This window comes from Cnephaeus nilssonii (assembly GCF_951640355.1).
Source record: "Cnephaeus nilssonii genome assembly, chromosome: 16".
Lineage (NCBI taxonomy): Eukaryota > Metazoa > Chordata > Mammalia > Chiroptera > Vespertilionidae > Cnephaeus > Cnephaeus nilssonii.
Window position 1 is genome coordinate 32,230,911 of NC_137087.1, and position 16,312 is coordinate 32,247,222.

At 37.5% G+C, this 16,312-nt stretch overlaps 1 protein-coding gene across 1 annotated transcript in view; it reads left to right on the top strand.

Moving 5' to 3' along the window:
- The window catches only part of PCDH15 (protocadherin related 15), a gene marked incomplete at its 3' end in the record, with an annotated part of 650,107 nt that overhangs the window by 349,353 nt on the left and 284,442 nt on the right, over positions 1-16,312 (top strand). Inside the window, exon 11 of the mRNA XM_079793021.1 lies at positions 14,579-14,785. Coding sequence (XP_079649147.1) covers positions 14,579-14,785 — 207 coding nt within the window. The remainder of the gene's footprint in view (positions 1-14,578; positions 14,786-16,312) is intronic.

Here is a 16,312-nt window from a genome sequence, read left to right on the forward strand (position 1 = left end):
GGGCTGGGAGAAGGCCATTCTAAGTAATAGAACAGACATAAGAAATGAAATAGAGTAAGTCTACTGTGTGTTACATAGCTTTTTCTTATCTACACATAAAAAACATCATAGATATGCAGCCGTATGGAATTTTTAAAATTTGAAATTGGTAAAGGAAAAGGAAGTACTATAAGGAAGCTTACTGAGCATGTACACTGGACAAAGTGTTTTATGTACGTTTTTCAATGAATTGTGGTCATATCCTTAGTAGTATGCTAATCAGTGCAAATGTGGAAACTAATGATCAGAGAGGGTAAGTGTTTGGCTCAGAGTACATCACTAATAAGCAGCAGAATTGAGATTCAAATTTAGTTTTATCTAAGCTAAAGCTATACTTTTTTTACTTCATCCAGATGCAGTTGCTAAGAAATGGTTGTCTGGCTTAACTACCTGTCAGTGAAACGACAACAATTATCTGTAGACACACATTTAATTTTATATCTAATTTGAACATACTTGGTTAGGACCTCATTATCTTTTACAGACCTTTTGCTTACTTAGTGATCCATTGTCCTTAAAAAAAAGTATTGTCTAGAAAGGAAAGTGTCATATATCCCAATAAATCAAACATAACAAACATATCAAGTGATAACAGAAAGACATATAAGGGCTGATGAAGCAGAGAATAGGTACATTTAAATGAATCTGAGGACGGACTTGGGAAATATTTTTTCTGGAAATTACTCCAAGCTAAATTTTGGATTATTTTCACTTACAATGGAGGAGTAGGGAGCTTTGAGATATTAAATAACTTGCCCAAAGTCAAAGAGACAATGTAATATAGAACTTGCATTCAATCCAATTTGCTAAATTTTGCTGTGTTTGGCCAATGAATAGAAGGTAGGAAATATGTTTGAACATAAGGAAGAGCAGAAGTAAAAGCTTGGAGGCATGATGTAGCTGGCTACAAGCAGTTAACAGGGAAATGAGGTAGAGAGCCAGACCGCAGGGAGGGCCTTATGTGCCATTGCAATCTCCTTGGATTTAATTCAATAGGGGTTTAGGAGTCATTTAACAAAGAAAGAATCATTTTACCTCTTATGTATAATGGTCATGCATGAGGTAGTTCATCTTCTTGCATTGACCACATTTTTTAAAATCATAGGACTGTAGAAAACTAAAAAATGTGTATCCATTGTCTACCGTCTATCTACCTGCAGCTCTGCGGTGCGGCTTTCTGTGGGAATTAAGAAACTTGACAAAGCATGGTCTCCAAACTCCCTCACTTGAAACCTGAAATCCATTATTTTTCTTTATTATCAAAGACAGTTGCCCAAGTGTATTGGCTACAGTAAAGCCCAGTCCATCAATTATTACAAACAAAAATCAATTAGAATAAAATGCAGGTATTTTTATAAATAATACTTTATATTTTTAATGGAAGTTTTCCCAGACATTATTAGGTTAAATTTATTGTTTTTGTGTGTGTGGTCAAGAGGCTAGTGAGCAAAGGTATCAATCTGTAAGAATCATAATGTGGCACCTGTGTGAATAATATCTGAATACTGTGGCTTTGTGTAGGGATCCATTGACTTGCTACAATCTGGGAGTTCTCTTCCTTAGTAAGACTGTCACCTTCTTTTCTTGTCCTTATTTTCATAATGCTTCATTTTTCACTGGGCATCAATGTTTTTATTGGATTTCATCCCAATTTCTGTATTAGAAGCTAAGGTAAAATAAAGTAAAATGAAATATCTTCTCCTAGACTTTGAAGAAGAATTCTTCTTTGAAAAGCTATATGTTCATTTAAGCCCTGGTGAATGTCATGAATTAGAGATTTATCATCTTCATTTTATCTCTTTCTTCAAGTGATTTATTCAGTATTCTGACAAATAAAGTGTAAAGGTGAAACTAAAAGGACAAAATGGAGTAGTTCTCCAACTTTAGATTATTAAAGGATTAACACATGTCAGTTAAAAGAGGAAAAAATGTCCTAGATCAAATCTATTCCAAATTTTAAATAATAATAATCACTTAATCATACTTTTAAATGAAACACATATTTTTAAAAAGAATTTTATATTTGGTTTGCCCAGTACAGTTCATATTTATTCCTTTTGTTCTTGTATAATTATTCAGAATACCTCTTTCACTCTCAAAAATGCCCCAGTTTGGATGAAATGTTATGTGATCATCATAGTTATATAAAAACCCCATCTATGATATAGAAATATGAAATTCCATTTTAGATTCTAGTTGATAATGAATTAGTTCATGCATGAAGTATTGATAACAAAGCCCAGAAAATTCACCTCCATTATCATAAATGCACCATTTCTTTAAAGAATGTTATTAGTTAACTAGAGGCCCGGTGCATGAAATTCGTACACTTGGGGTTTCTGTCAGCACATCCTGCGCCCTCTCACAGTCCAGGAGCCCTTGGGGGATGTCTGACTGACAGTTTAGGGAGAAGGCCTAAGCCAGCAGTTGGACATCCTTAGAGCTGTCATGGAGATGGGAGAGGCTCCCACCACTGCCACTGTACTCGCCAGCTGTGAGCCTGGCTTTTGGCTGAGCGGCGCTCCCCCTGTGGGAGCACACTGACCACCAGGGGTCAGCTCCGGTGTTGAGCATCTGCCCTCTGGTGGTCAGTGTGTGTCATAGCAACCGGTCATTCCACCGTTTGGTCGATTTGCATATTAGACTTTTATTATATAGGATACTCTAGGCATCTAATACAAAGATTAAATGCATAAATTATTAATAATTCACTGCCTTTTAGTTGCTCAAACATAATTGTGTTTTTAATCTACATCACTCTGATAAACAACTAACAGTAAGGGTCACAATTATATTACGACCATCATTGTATCATGGTCTCTCTGATTTGTATGTTGTGACTCACTGGCCTACTCTATCAGGCTAACCTTAAACTTCTTTTCCTTCCACGTCATGGGCACGTTAAGCATAAGCTATCACTTGCTGTTCCAGCCATAGGAGACCACTTGCAGTGCCATAAACTCACCATGCTCTTTCTAAGCTCCAGGTAGTTACAGATGCTGTCCCTCTTCCTGGATCGGTCCTCCCTTCCTTCCTCAACAGTCCCATTCACACTGACGCTTCATTGAGGCTTTAGATGCTGAGGCGACACTTCTTCTGGGAAGGCAGGGCCCCTGGTTGGAAGCCCCTCCTTGCTTTCTGCATGTCCCTATGGTGGCTCTGAGCTTGAATTAGCCTAATATTTTCTCCTGACTTTTATAAGAGTGAAGATTGTAATATTTTTCTTTACATCATGGCTTAAACTCCTACCTTTATGAATGTACAGTACATGTTGTAATGGTTTCCTCTCTGGGACAGTAAATCTTTTAAAGCTGCTGGAATCGGGTACCTGCATCTACATTGTATTTAAAAACATACATTTGAAAGTATATATATTTGATACAGTTTCATCTGTGTCTCTATTCCCAATAAATATGCATTGAACTTCACAAATTCAATCTCTGGAAATAGTGCCAAACCTTTATTAAAGCACAGTTTAAAGCCATGTAGGAGTGTATGTTAATACCGTATCCTTTCTTCTAAAGAACAGATATATTTTTGACACACAAATGAGCCACAGAATTGAAACTGGTGAGCTTATATATTAGTGCTGATGTGCAGGTTTTTCTGACATGTTACTTTGCTTTAGTAATTTGGGAGTCAAAGGACAGCAGCATCTGAGAATGATTGAGGCCTAAGAGAACAGCTACTGCAACCCCTGACCACATACGTGAATCTCCGGTGCCACTAGAAAGCGTTTAGCTTCTATTTGAATAATGATCTCAATTATACTTTACCTCACAAGGACACAATGGGAAAAATTTTAAGGCACTTGGCATTTGCTAGTTTCAGTTTGCCAAATCCTTTCTGATTGCTTATTAGGCGCCTGACATTTTGCTTGGTGTTGAGGAGACATAAATGTATGAAAGCTCTATTCTCAAGGAAATCACAGATATGGAAATTATGCTTTCAGGCCTACTTCCCTTCTGAATTTTGCATTCATATTTCCTATTACTGGCTGTATAACTCTTCCTAGTGTTACACAATTGTGTCAAATTAAGAATGTAGTAAACCACGTACATCCTTTTAAAGCCTTAAGCTTCTTTCTTTCCATTAATAATATTATAATCACCCACTCACCCAAGCTTAGAGCTCCCAGTGCCTCTTAGGTATCTGCTTCCATTTGTCCCCATCCAGTCAGTTTTCAAATCCTGTCTGGATGCCTCTGGAATTCATTCTCAAATGTCTTCCCAACTCTCCATATTCACAGCAGTTCTCTAGTTCTCATCCTCATGGCCATCATCTCAAACACATCTCACAAACATAAGCCCCCTTTCCTTGCACCCTACCCTCTCCCCATATTGCCTACTGAGTATTGCTAAAACAAACAAAAATAGATCATGCTGCTGCATATTGTCTTCAAGTCTCTTGACAATTTGCCCCCTACGTGAATTTCCAACAGAGAACTGGATCAATTGAGCAATCACAGGTGTCAGGGACAGACAGACAGAGTGACAGGTCACAGATCATCAGTCATCCCTTCAGAAATAAAAAGGATGACATCTCCCATGAAAATGAAAGTCCTATCAACACTCATTGACTCTGTTAAGAAGATTGTGAAGTGTAAGTTACGATTCTTTCTGCTGTAGTGTATTGACAGTGTATCAAAAATGAGAGAAATAAAGGGAAGAAAAGAAAGGCATGGAATATTCCCTTGGGGAAAGATTGAATAGGAGCCTTCAGTGAGCCAGGATTAGGAGGAGCAAAAATATCAGAGCTGATGTTGACCAGGCACAGGAAGCAAGGCAAATGTGGTGGATGATACACTTTCATGATCCTAGAACTCTACTAGTCATGCCCTCTCCCAATCCCTGTGGATTCCTGTTGAAAGAATGAAGCACACGTGTACCATACATCTTAGTTCAGCAGGACAGTAAAGAATAAGCTCACTTCCTTTGCCCTGTAACAAGGCCTCTAAGGTGAGGAAGAGAGAAAGTCTTCTACATTTTAGAGAAAATTACTCCATAGAAATGTCAGGCATTAGATCTTATTAGCAATGAAACAGCAACCCTCCTATGGATTTCTGAATGAATCACACTTTTGGGTATCTATTGAGATATTTGATACATTTGCTAAATGTTCATCTTTTATTTTAATTTTATGTTTTATTTGTTTAAAATTTGTTAGATAGCCACATAAAACATTATTTTTGTTTCCTCAAAAAGAACAGTGTATTCTTTTATTTCATCCTGGTTGTCTACTACAAATTTTAAATACTAAGTTGAATTCATTGTCTGTTAGGCCATTATGGAAATTAGTAAAAAGAAAGTTTGGTGTCCTCTTGTCTTATGCTGTTACTCACCCAGCTGGGTTAGTCAGAACAGAAAGAGAACATAGCCAGTGAATACAGTGACTGTCCAAAATGCAAGCTGACAGAAGACACGCAGAGGTAATATTTTACTTATACTCTTTCCTTCCTCACAAGGTGACCTGCAACTGCTTGGAAAAAGAATAGCAATATATTCATTCTCGTCACAGTACTTTGATTTTGCCAAAGCCTTCTTGTCTGCAAAGGTCATTGTAAGAGTGCAAAATCAAGTCCAACTACCAGTATTGTACAATGTTCAAATGAACAGTTCAGAGCAGTCCTTTCCCTATCTCCCCACAGCACACCCCTTCATACACATACACTATCTCAGCCCTCCTACATGAGTCTTGCCAAGTAATCTTTCTTCATAAGCTTCTTCTTGTTGCATAGAATACTAAAATTAGAAGGGCATATCTAAAAGCTTTCAAGCTAAATATGGCTAGTCACTATTATTTTTTCTCAAGAATAGCCTGGTACAAAGAGAAACATTAAACTCTATCTTCCAGGCTCTGAAAAATAACCTGCTTAAAAATCTATTTTTTGATATGATGATCTATTGATATTATAATATTCCAGAATGGACTATTCCAGCTGGGCAATTCACATAAGATGCTTGAGTGGGTTTTCCCCTAGTTGAGAAAACTCTATGGGATTGGGATCAACCCAGCATAGGCATTTGCTAGGTGGGGAGGCTAAAGGCAGGGCAAAATAAAGGGAATAAAACATGATTGGAAGCATTCCAGAAAAAAAGTTACTATTTTGTCATTACCATAATTTTGTCTCTGGCCTGACTTACCATTTATAGCCAAGATGATTCTCATATTCAAAACATTAGCTAAATAGTCTGATGTATGTATAATTAGACAGTTTTTTGAATTTGTGGTTTTCCCCAAATTGATTGAGTTTTTATTTTTTAAATTATTCAAAATTGTGTTAATCATTTTAGTGCCAGTTACTGCTCTAAGAAAAAAATATTTTTGTTATTTAAAGGTATATTGGAGCTTCAAGGATTCATGTTTTTATTGCAATGAATTATAAACAGAATGGGCATATTCTTACAAGTAAAAGTAAAATATCCTTCACTTTATTAAAATATTCTCTAGGTGGGAAGTATGTCGACATTATTTTGTTATAAATCCTTTTTGGGAATGTGTTGTCTATATTTTTTCTAGTGACAATATTTTTTTTCTTTTTTGTCAAACAGAAAGTATGTTTCTTTCCAACTAAGAATGTACTTTTTGCTGTATTTGTGGCATTATAAACAATTATATGATACACACAACAATTCGTTGTATTTTATTTGATAAATTATTGTGTAGTTTATAAGTTCTCATATTTTTGGTAACTATCATAAATAGGCTATCTGTCAAACTATACATTCTTTAATTTTTAGAGTCTTAAAGTTTAAATAAATAAAGTTCCTATCAGTTTTAAGGAAGTATAATTTTATTAAGAAAGGTCAAGAAATAATGAAAGCACTTATTTATACTTATTAATTAATCAGTAATATTAATATGATCTTTGATCCAGCAAACACATACTTCCCATAGCCATCTCTCCCTAAGATCTCCCTAAAGAAAATATATGGTCATAGAAAATAAATGTAACCTATTGCCAGTTATTGGACCTTTGATCCCCAAATCTTTGCAGAGCGGTAGTGAACTGAGCAGCGTACTATCAAGAACTCCTTTAGACACGTGAGGTCCTGCACTCTCATTCCACCTTGCAGGTTCAGTTGAAATGTGGAACATTGCCTAAAGTTGAAAGACAGTAACAGTTACTTGAACTCAGGCTAGAGCAGAGCTGGCTATCTTTAGGGGAACAGCTTCCTTCAGGCCTGAGAGCTTCTGAAGGCCAGACCCAGTTGATTCCTGAAAGGCTACTGATTGGACATGTCCGGATCATGTGAGTGCTTGTTGTGAAAGGCAGATTGCAGAGCTGCACCCACCGAATCAAGAGGCCCACGTGTTTTTCAGGGCACTCACGTGTGAGCTAACCATATATTAAACATCTTTTGGAAACCTGGTAAGGCCGGGTAAATTTTAAATAATTAAGGAAACAGACAAATAAACAAATACCTATCAGAAAGCCTGATTGAGCCCCAGGAATTCGCTTTAACAATGGCCTCAGATGATACTAAGACATCCGACAAGAAGGGCTTTGGAAATCACGGGTTTGAGAAACACTGGTGGGAAACGTATAAATGACTGAGTCCATTTTTGGGGTCTGCCTTTAATGAATAGATATATTTGAAGAGGCAAGCATTGGCAATGCTTAAATATTTGAGTAACATTGGGTTTTCAAGTCACTTCCTAGACCAGCCTTTATTAAATTGTACCATTTGCATTTGCGAGGCTATAACCAATTTACAAGTTTACTGCAATCTAGTGGCTATCAACTAGTTCATTAGTTGACTATGGTGATAGAGAGAGGGGGTTACCCTCTCTGCACATTTTGGGAGAGCAAGTATATAGCAATGTTTTATAACATTTATATCAAAATGCTACTTATATACAGAAAAGTATACATCTAGATAAGTAAAGCACCCAGATATAGGGAAAACATATGTATTACAAATATCCCTGATGTCCCATCACTCTCTCTTAGTCACGACTGTTCACACACACTCAAGAACTCCACTACTGGGTTCTAACACTATAGGTTATTCTTGTCTGTTTTTAAAATATTTTAAGTAACTGAATTAAATTACCATGTTTTAACATCAGACTCTTAAGAGTTTTATGCACTCTCCACTGTTTTTGTTTATTTGTTATTTGTTTTTTTTATTGGAAATAACTTAGGAGGTTATATGTTCCACAGCCACATATTTTCTGCTAGTGAAAGAACTCAATAACAATGTATTGTCTTTGTTCAAGGAAATGTTTGGACTTTTATGAACATTTGCTTTTAAGTAAAAGTCCAATAATTCACATTTGAATCCAAGGCAAACGTCTGAATGCCTGGCTGTTTGAAATCTGTAAAATAATCATAATGTGAGTGCAGTATATTAAATAAGTTGGTTGAAAGCTTAACTAAATATATTGTAAAAAATCGAAAATGATTAGGGAAAATGTTAAGTGAATGTAATTTCTAATAAAAAAGACAAAAATGGCCCTGGCCGGTTTGGCTCAGTGGATAGAGCACTGATCTGCAGACTAAAGGGTCCTGGGCTGGATTCCGGTCAGGGGCACATACGTGGGTTATGGGTTCGATCCCCAGTGGGGGACGTGCAGGAGGCAGCCAACCAATGATTCTTTCATCATTGATGTTTCTATCACTCTCTCCCTCTTCCCTCCTTTCTCTGAAATCAACTAAAAAAAAAAAAAAAAAAAAAAAAAGACAAAATGGAAGTGAAAATTTAGTCACCCAGTCAAAATCTCCAAACCAAATATTTTCTTTCTACTTGAGAGTTCAATTTTGAATTGCAAATAAAGGGTTAGGGGATCTCCATGAACCCTGGGTAGCTGGGTAGACCGGCCACTATTTCAGAGTCAGATAAGCAGCCTGCTATTAGCTAGGAAAGGCAACCTTGAGAAATTTCATTCTTTTTGTGTGGGAAGCTTTACTGATAGCAAGGGATGTGGTGTCCAGGAAAAGGACAGAGAGTATTGAGTGTGAAGAGTCATATGATAAAAGAAGTAATAGATCAGAGCCCTAGGGCCTGAGACGAGTTGGAAATTATTGAAGGGTTTTAATGAAATAAGTGAAATCACCTGGCTATCATGTAACCAAAACACTAAATTGCAATCAGGGAACAGGCTACAGATAAGTTAAAATGATCCAGGTGAAAATGATAGTAGGTGAGATCAAGATGGTGACGGTGGAAGAGGTGAGTAGTGAAACCCCGCGTATATTTCAAAGTTATCGTCAATAAAGAGTCTTTCTTGATTACATGTGAGGTATGAAAAGAAGCAAGGCGTGCAGGTGACCTCCAGGTTCTTGGCTTGAGCAAGTGTGAAAGAATAGAGCTGCTATCAAGTGGAAAGACTGTGGAGCAGGTTTGTGATGGGGAAGAGGAGAATTGCATTTTCACGGAGGTTCTATTTGAAATGTTCATGAGCTATCTAAGCAGAGTTGCTATGTACTCAGTTGGATATAGATTCTGGAGTTCAGAGGAGGGGTTCAGGCTGGAGGTATAAATTGGGAGTCGTGGTACTAACATTTTTAAGGCCACGAGAAGAGAAGACTACCAAAACCTGACGTTAAGAATTTGGGGAGAAAGAGTAGAATCCACCACTCGAAAATGAAAAGAAATACACAATAATGTAGGAAAAAAAGCAAGAGAAAATGTTGTCATGAAAGCCTAGTGAATCAAGGTTTATATGCAGGCCAAGTAAGCTAAGGTTTGAAAGTAAATGTTGATTTAGCAAGGTAGGAATCACTGGTGATTTTGACAAGAACAGCCGTGTTTGAGTGGTGGGGGCGAAAGCCCGACTGAAGTTGACTTAGGAAAATTTGTGAAGCACGAGTATAGACAAAATGAGAAGAAAAAAGTAGGCACATAGGGGCACAATAAATAAAACCCTGACTTTCTAGGAACAAGTGATTTCTTTCTTTTTTCCTAGAATTTACTTAAATATCTTGATCTGTCTCATTCCCTCCCCGCCCCCATTATTATATCTACTTGACAGACCTCATATTAGAGATTGTGAAATTTAAGTTGGTTGCCAAGCCAGCAGGAAAAAAAAAAAAAGTTATTCTGTCCTCTGGAGCTAAGAGATTATTATCACTTGTTGTTTTAATATTGAAAACGGAATGGTTTGTCTCTTTCAATGTTTTCCCTCCAAAGTAACTATGTAGAGTAATTTTTATTCTTCTGCTTGTTTGGCTTAAGTTTCACTTTGGTCTTATTTTACTGAAAATGGGACTCATGCCCAGAAATTCTCCAAACAAAAGCTGGCTTTTAAATATATTTAACTTGTAACTGCAGACTTTATAGACATAAATAATGTTACAGGATGAAATTATTTTTTAAAATGCCACCTTGTTTCACTTGACCTGCTTTTTTATACTTACCTCACACACTTGTGGTTACAGCAGAACAAATTAACTTAGATTTTTATGAATTCCTATTTATATTATATCAAAGAGGAGTATTGGATGAAAGATTTGATGCATGGGGCCATTAAAGAGCAAAATATAATAGTATTAACTTGTTTTAAGCGCCATATTTAAAACTCTAATTCAATCTGGAGTATCTATGTTATTAATATTTTTCCTACCACTAATCTCTCCCATCGTCTTACATTTGGAGATTCATTTATATTCTCCAAATTGGAGACACGTGTGGTGAATTTCCCTGTCTAGGTGTCATGAATCAGGACACCTGTGTCTGGGCCCTCGCCTTTCACTTACTTACAGACAGTGGGGCCTTCACCATAAAACCCACTGTTTACTTCTCCATCATAACAACAGTGTGTTTTCACATTAAGAGAGGCAAAAGGGCGTAGGGGTGAATTAAGACTGTGAACTTTGCAGACAGACATCTGACGAGCACCTCTGAAACACCTAACATAGGACAAACCATGTAGAAGCAAAGCAAAAATATTAGTCATATTAATAACAAACTAACATTAGGGCAATAACAGACAGAGCTTTCATATGGTGGTTTTAAAGATAAGGGGGATTAGATTATTTTCATAGGTCTAATTTGACTTTTTATTCCTGTTTTATTGACTCACTTGTTCTCATCATGTAAATAATATGTGTTGTTGTTTTTTGTTGTTGTTTTTTTTGGCTTCGCAGCTGGCAGTAAATATTAACAACATATGAGCTGACTGTAAAAACAAAACAAAAAACCATACTAGTATGAGCTGACTGTAAAAAAAATCAGCCCCTTTCATGTTATAGAATGTTTTCTGCTTTCCCCTCACCATTCATACATTGTGTTTGTGTGTGTTTATTGAGGGAAGGGGACAAGTGATAAATTCTGTTACTTTCCATAGCATTATTCATATGTCCAGGATAAGAGATAATGGCTTGTAGACTAGAAACAGAATAAAGAGTAGAGAAAAAAATGTCCTGTGCAGAAAGATCTGCATATGAACTGATCCTGCTTTAAGCAGACCAAGGTCATATGGACCAGGTGATTTCATTTACTGTAAAAGTGATGTTTTCTAAGCATGGACTCTATCTCTTGTCCTGGTTAGCTGTGTTCAAAAGCCTGTTGTATGTCACAGAGGGCACTCCTAGAAGAGCTCCCATGCACACATTAATCAAAGCTGCTGGATGTAGAAAGAGCGTATCGATATGTATGTTGTCAGGAGCAATATGGTTATGTGTGAAGAAGAATGCATGATTCTAGAAAAGGATACACATTACTTCAGTATGGTTGTCCTTGGTGCAGAGCTCATAAACCTTTTGTGCACTGGACCACTTTGACAATCTGCTGCCAAGTGAAAATTTAAATGAATAAAGTAAACTATATAACCTTAAAATGGAAATCTAATATATTGAAATAGAGTTATCAAAATACTAAAAATCAAACAGTCATTTTTTGCAATGCTTTATATAACATTACTAGAGGCCCAGTGCATGAAATTTGTGCATGGGAGGGGGCATGTCCTTCAGCCCAGCCTGCACCCTCTCTAATCTGGGACCCCTTGAAGGATGTCTGACTGCCCTATTAGGCCCGATCCCAGTAGGATCGGCCTAAACGGGCAGTCGGACATCCCTCTCACAATCCAGGACTGCTGGCTCCCAACTGCTTGCCTGCCTGCCTTCCTGATTGCCCCTAACCACTTCTGCCTGCCAGCCTGATCACCCCCTAACCACTCCTCTGCCAGCCTTATTGATGCCTAACTACTCCCCTGCCAGCCTGTTTGCCCCTAACTGCCTTCCCCTGCAGGCCTGGTCACCCCTAACTGCCCTCCCCTGCAGACCTTGTCCCCCCCAACTGCTCTTCCCTACAGGCCTGTGTCCCCCCCAACTGCCCTTCCCTGCAGGCCTGGTCGCCCCCAACTTCTCTCCTCTGCCGGCCTGGTCACCCCTAACTGCCCTCCCCTGCTGGCCATCTTGTGTCCACATGGGGGCAGGATCTTTGACCACATGGGGGCAGCCATCTTGTGTGATTGTCAATCTGCATATTACTCTTTTATTAGATAGGATAGAGGCCTGGTGCATGGGTGGGGGCCAGCTGGTTTGCCCTGAAGGGTGTCCCAGATCAGGGTGGGGGTTCCCTTAGGGCATGGACGGCCTGGGCTAGGGGCCTGTGATGGTTTGCAGGCCGGCCACCCGCCCCCGCCCCCAAGCGGAGGCCCTGGTATCTAGGGTTTATTTATCTTCTCTAATTGAAACTTTGTAGCCTGGAATGGAGTCCTAGTCCAGCCAGGGCTGCTGAAATTTGGCTTCCTCCATTGCCGGGGGCAACCCCAGCCTCCTGCTCTCTCCAGCTCTGTGGCTGCCGCCATTTTTGTTGGGATTTATCTTCTATCATTGAAACTTTGTAGTATTAAGTGGATGCCTAGGCCGGCAAGGGCAGGCGGAAAGCTTGGCTTCCTCCATTGCCGGGGAAACCCAAACCTCCCTCCTGCTTTCCGTGGCCACAGCCAGCTTGGTTGGGTTTATTTGCAATATTTGCTCCTGATTGGCTGGTGGGCAAGGATTGTGGATGTAGGGGAGGTACAGTCAATTTGCATATTACTCTTTTATTAGGTAGGATTTCACAATGGGTTTAATAATTCCATAATTTTATATTATTATATGCATAAATTTATATTTCAAAGTATTTATTCAATACTCACAATAATGTGAAGTGATATTGTGATTTTTCTTGGTGCAAAGTCACCAGTACTTTCAAACACCACTATGATTGTTACCTACCCTCTTGAGTGATGAAAATGCTAAATTGCACCCTAACCAGTTTGGCTCAGTGGATAGAGCATAATCCTGCAGACTAAAGGATCCCAGGTTCGATTCCAGTCAAGGGCATGTACCTTGGTTGCGGGCACATCCCCAGTAGGGAGTGTGCAGGAGGCAGCTGATCAATGTTTCTCTCTCATCAATGTTTCTAACTCTCTATCTCTCTCCCTTCCTCTCTGTAAAAAATCAATAAAATATATTTTAAAAAAAGAAAATGCTAAATTGCAATGAGAAGAAAGTACAAAATTATCTTCTGGAGACCTTGCTCTTGGCTCTGGATTGATAATCAGAGATATCTACCTGAGCTACTTATAAACTTCTATGACCAAAATGTCACTATTTAACCTAGGAAAGCACTCCAGGATTTAATATAAAGGATTTAACTTTTACATTGAGTTGATTTCAAAATGCAGCTATTGCAACAATTGGGAAAACAGCAATAAAAGTTTATGAAAAATACTTTGAATCTATTTTAGTAAATTTGCATACTATTGAATTATGTCAATGATTTCTCCTAAAGTTTGAAGTCAATTGTGATGAAATCTTCCCTTAAAAAAAATACTTTGGATTGCTGTATAGTAATATACATTTAAAAAAAAAAAATAGCAAAGGTTGGTGTTTCCCACTCACAGCATGACCATATGGAGATTTCCTAGGAAAATTTATTAGAAATATAAATTGTCATCATTTAAAAAAAACTAAACAGAAAAAAAATACAAGAAAACATATTTCTAATACATAATATTAATTTAACTTGAATAACATTTCTAGTTAAATATATTTGAAATTCTATAGGTATTAAAATATTTTATCTCTGTTCCTTATGTGATCCTTTTGAGAGCTCAAATAAGGCCTAAATATATTAATTTTATATAGAATTATGAATTATTTGGGGACTTAATCATTAGTATGGAATGGGAAGACATGGAAGATATAAAAATAAGTATCATACTTTGAGTAATGAATCATCTTTTGTCTTTTATTTAAATATTTCATCAGCAATTTACTGAAATATCTTCACTTCTCAATTTTATGTCTAAGTCCATGTAAGCAGTTATCTCCTAACATTACGTTGTGAGAGCTGCAATAATTTATTGCAATGCTTATTGTTATTATCTTTAAAAATATACAGTGATTTTGATGACAAAAGACCAAAAAATTGATGAAACCATTTCCTCATTCATGTTTTCTAAGTCCCTCTTACTTTTAAAGCATTTCTTCTTTCTGTAATGATACCAGTTCAAAAGCGATTCCCCATATATGATATGAAAAGTGCCATTCAGAAGGACCCCATAACTTAGAATTTTTAAACTTGTTTTTATTCTTTTCTAGGCTGAACAGGACAATGGTCATCCCCTCCCTGCCTTTGCCAGTCTACATATAGAAATACTGGATGAAAACAATCAGAGCCCGTATTTTACGATGCCCAGTTATCAAGGCTATATCCTAGAATCTGCCCCCGTGGGATCAACTATTTCTGACAGTGTAAATTTGACCACCCCTCTAAGGATTGTGGTTCTAGACAAGGACATAGAAGATGTAAGTTAAATATAAATTTTGCTCATTTTGTTAACATGTCTCTTGTTATACTTATGTCAATAAGAAATGTTATAAAAACCTGGTTATATGAGCTATAGAATAGAGAAAAAATATAAATGAGAGTCTTATTATTGTCATTTAATTCTATATCAAAGATAAGATTTAACAGGTATGTTTAATTCAGCAGCTGTTTTTTCTCAGTTTACAGATATTCAGTATAAGGAAGAAAATGAATGTTTTTTTAGTAGTTTGCTAAATTATCAGGGCACACTTATCTATTCATATGGGTTAAAACAGTTTACATAATTGCTGTTAGGGAAAAATAATGGCATTATGCAATAAGTATGAAAAAAAATCATGCTGGCAGCCCTGGGATGGGATTTGGGGGACTTTTCTGATAGTATGTTATTTTTTTTTTAAAAAGCGTTTGAGGCAGCTGACTTGCTTATACTTCTGTCAGTAACTGTGATGCTAACTCCACTCCACTCATCATTGCCTTCTGTTTTTCTGGTACTGATACTAGCCACATAAGTGGGAAATGGTCCTGACTGGGTAGATCATAGTATTTTGCCTCTTTAGACAGAGTAATTGCTTTGAATGGTGGACAGGAAATCTATACCATGCCAGTCAGAGTCCTCCCAAGAAATGAAAGACTACCAAAAAAAAAAAAAAAAGGAGGAGAATCTGGAAGACTTTAGCATTAAAGAAATGCAAAAGAGCCCTAGCCAGTTTGGCTCAGTGGATAGAGCGTCGGCCTGTGGACTCAAGGGTCCCAGGTTTGATTCCGGTCAAGGGCATGTACCTTGGTTGCGGGCACATCCCCAGTGGGGAGTGTGCAGGAGGCAGCTGATCAATGTTTCTCTCCCATCAATGTTTATAACTCTCTATCCCTCTCCCTTCCTCTCTGTAAAGAATCAATAAAATATATTTTTTTAAAAAGAAGTGCGAATGAACCTGAAGCCATTGGAGCCATGCTTGCTGACATCATAGAGAAAATCTATTATCACTGAGAAAGAATGAAGCCTGACAGACAGAGCCCTATTGGGTTTCTGTTTTTTTGTGTGTGTTTGTTTTGTTTTTAGGTTATCATTTCCCCAAAGCTATACTAATCCTAAAGATTTTCCTTTGATTATGTGACTACTACAGCATTTTCCAGTGTGTCTTTTTTTTTAGACATATTGCACATTTGATTTGTCTCTTACAACTCAAAAAGTCCTGGTCGGCACTTTATCCCTCTCCAGTTGCGTTGTCCAGTAGAACCTTTGTGATGATGAAAATGTTCTGTGGCTATGCTATTGGACAGGACAGGTCTTGATTGTCCCTGAAATCTCATTACATGGAGCTTTTTTATCAGTTTAGTAAAAAAGAGGAGGCTTTCAGATTTATTTTCTCCTTCTAGAAAAAAGAAATGTTAAAATTGTGCTCTAAGGGACATTGTAAAGAAAAGCAAGGTGTGGCTGAGGTGGAGGTGGGGGAAACTCCTGGGTCTAAAACCTTTAGAAAACAGCACTTAGAATTCTGCTGGAT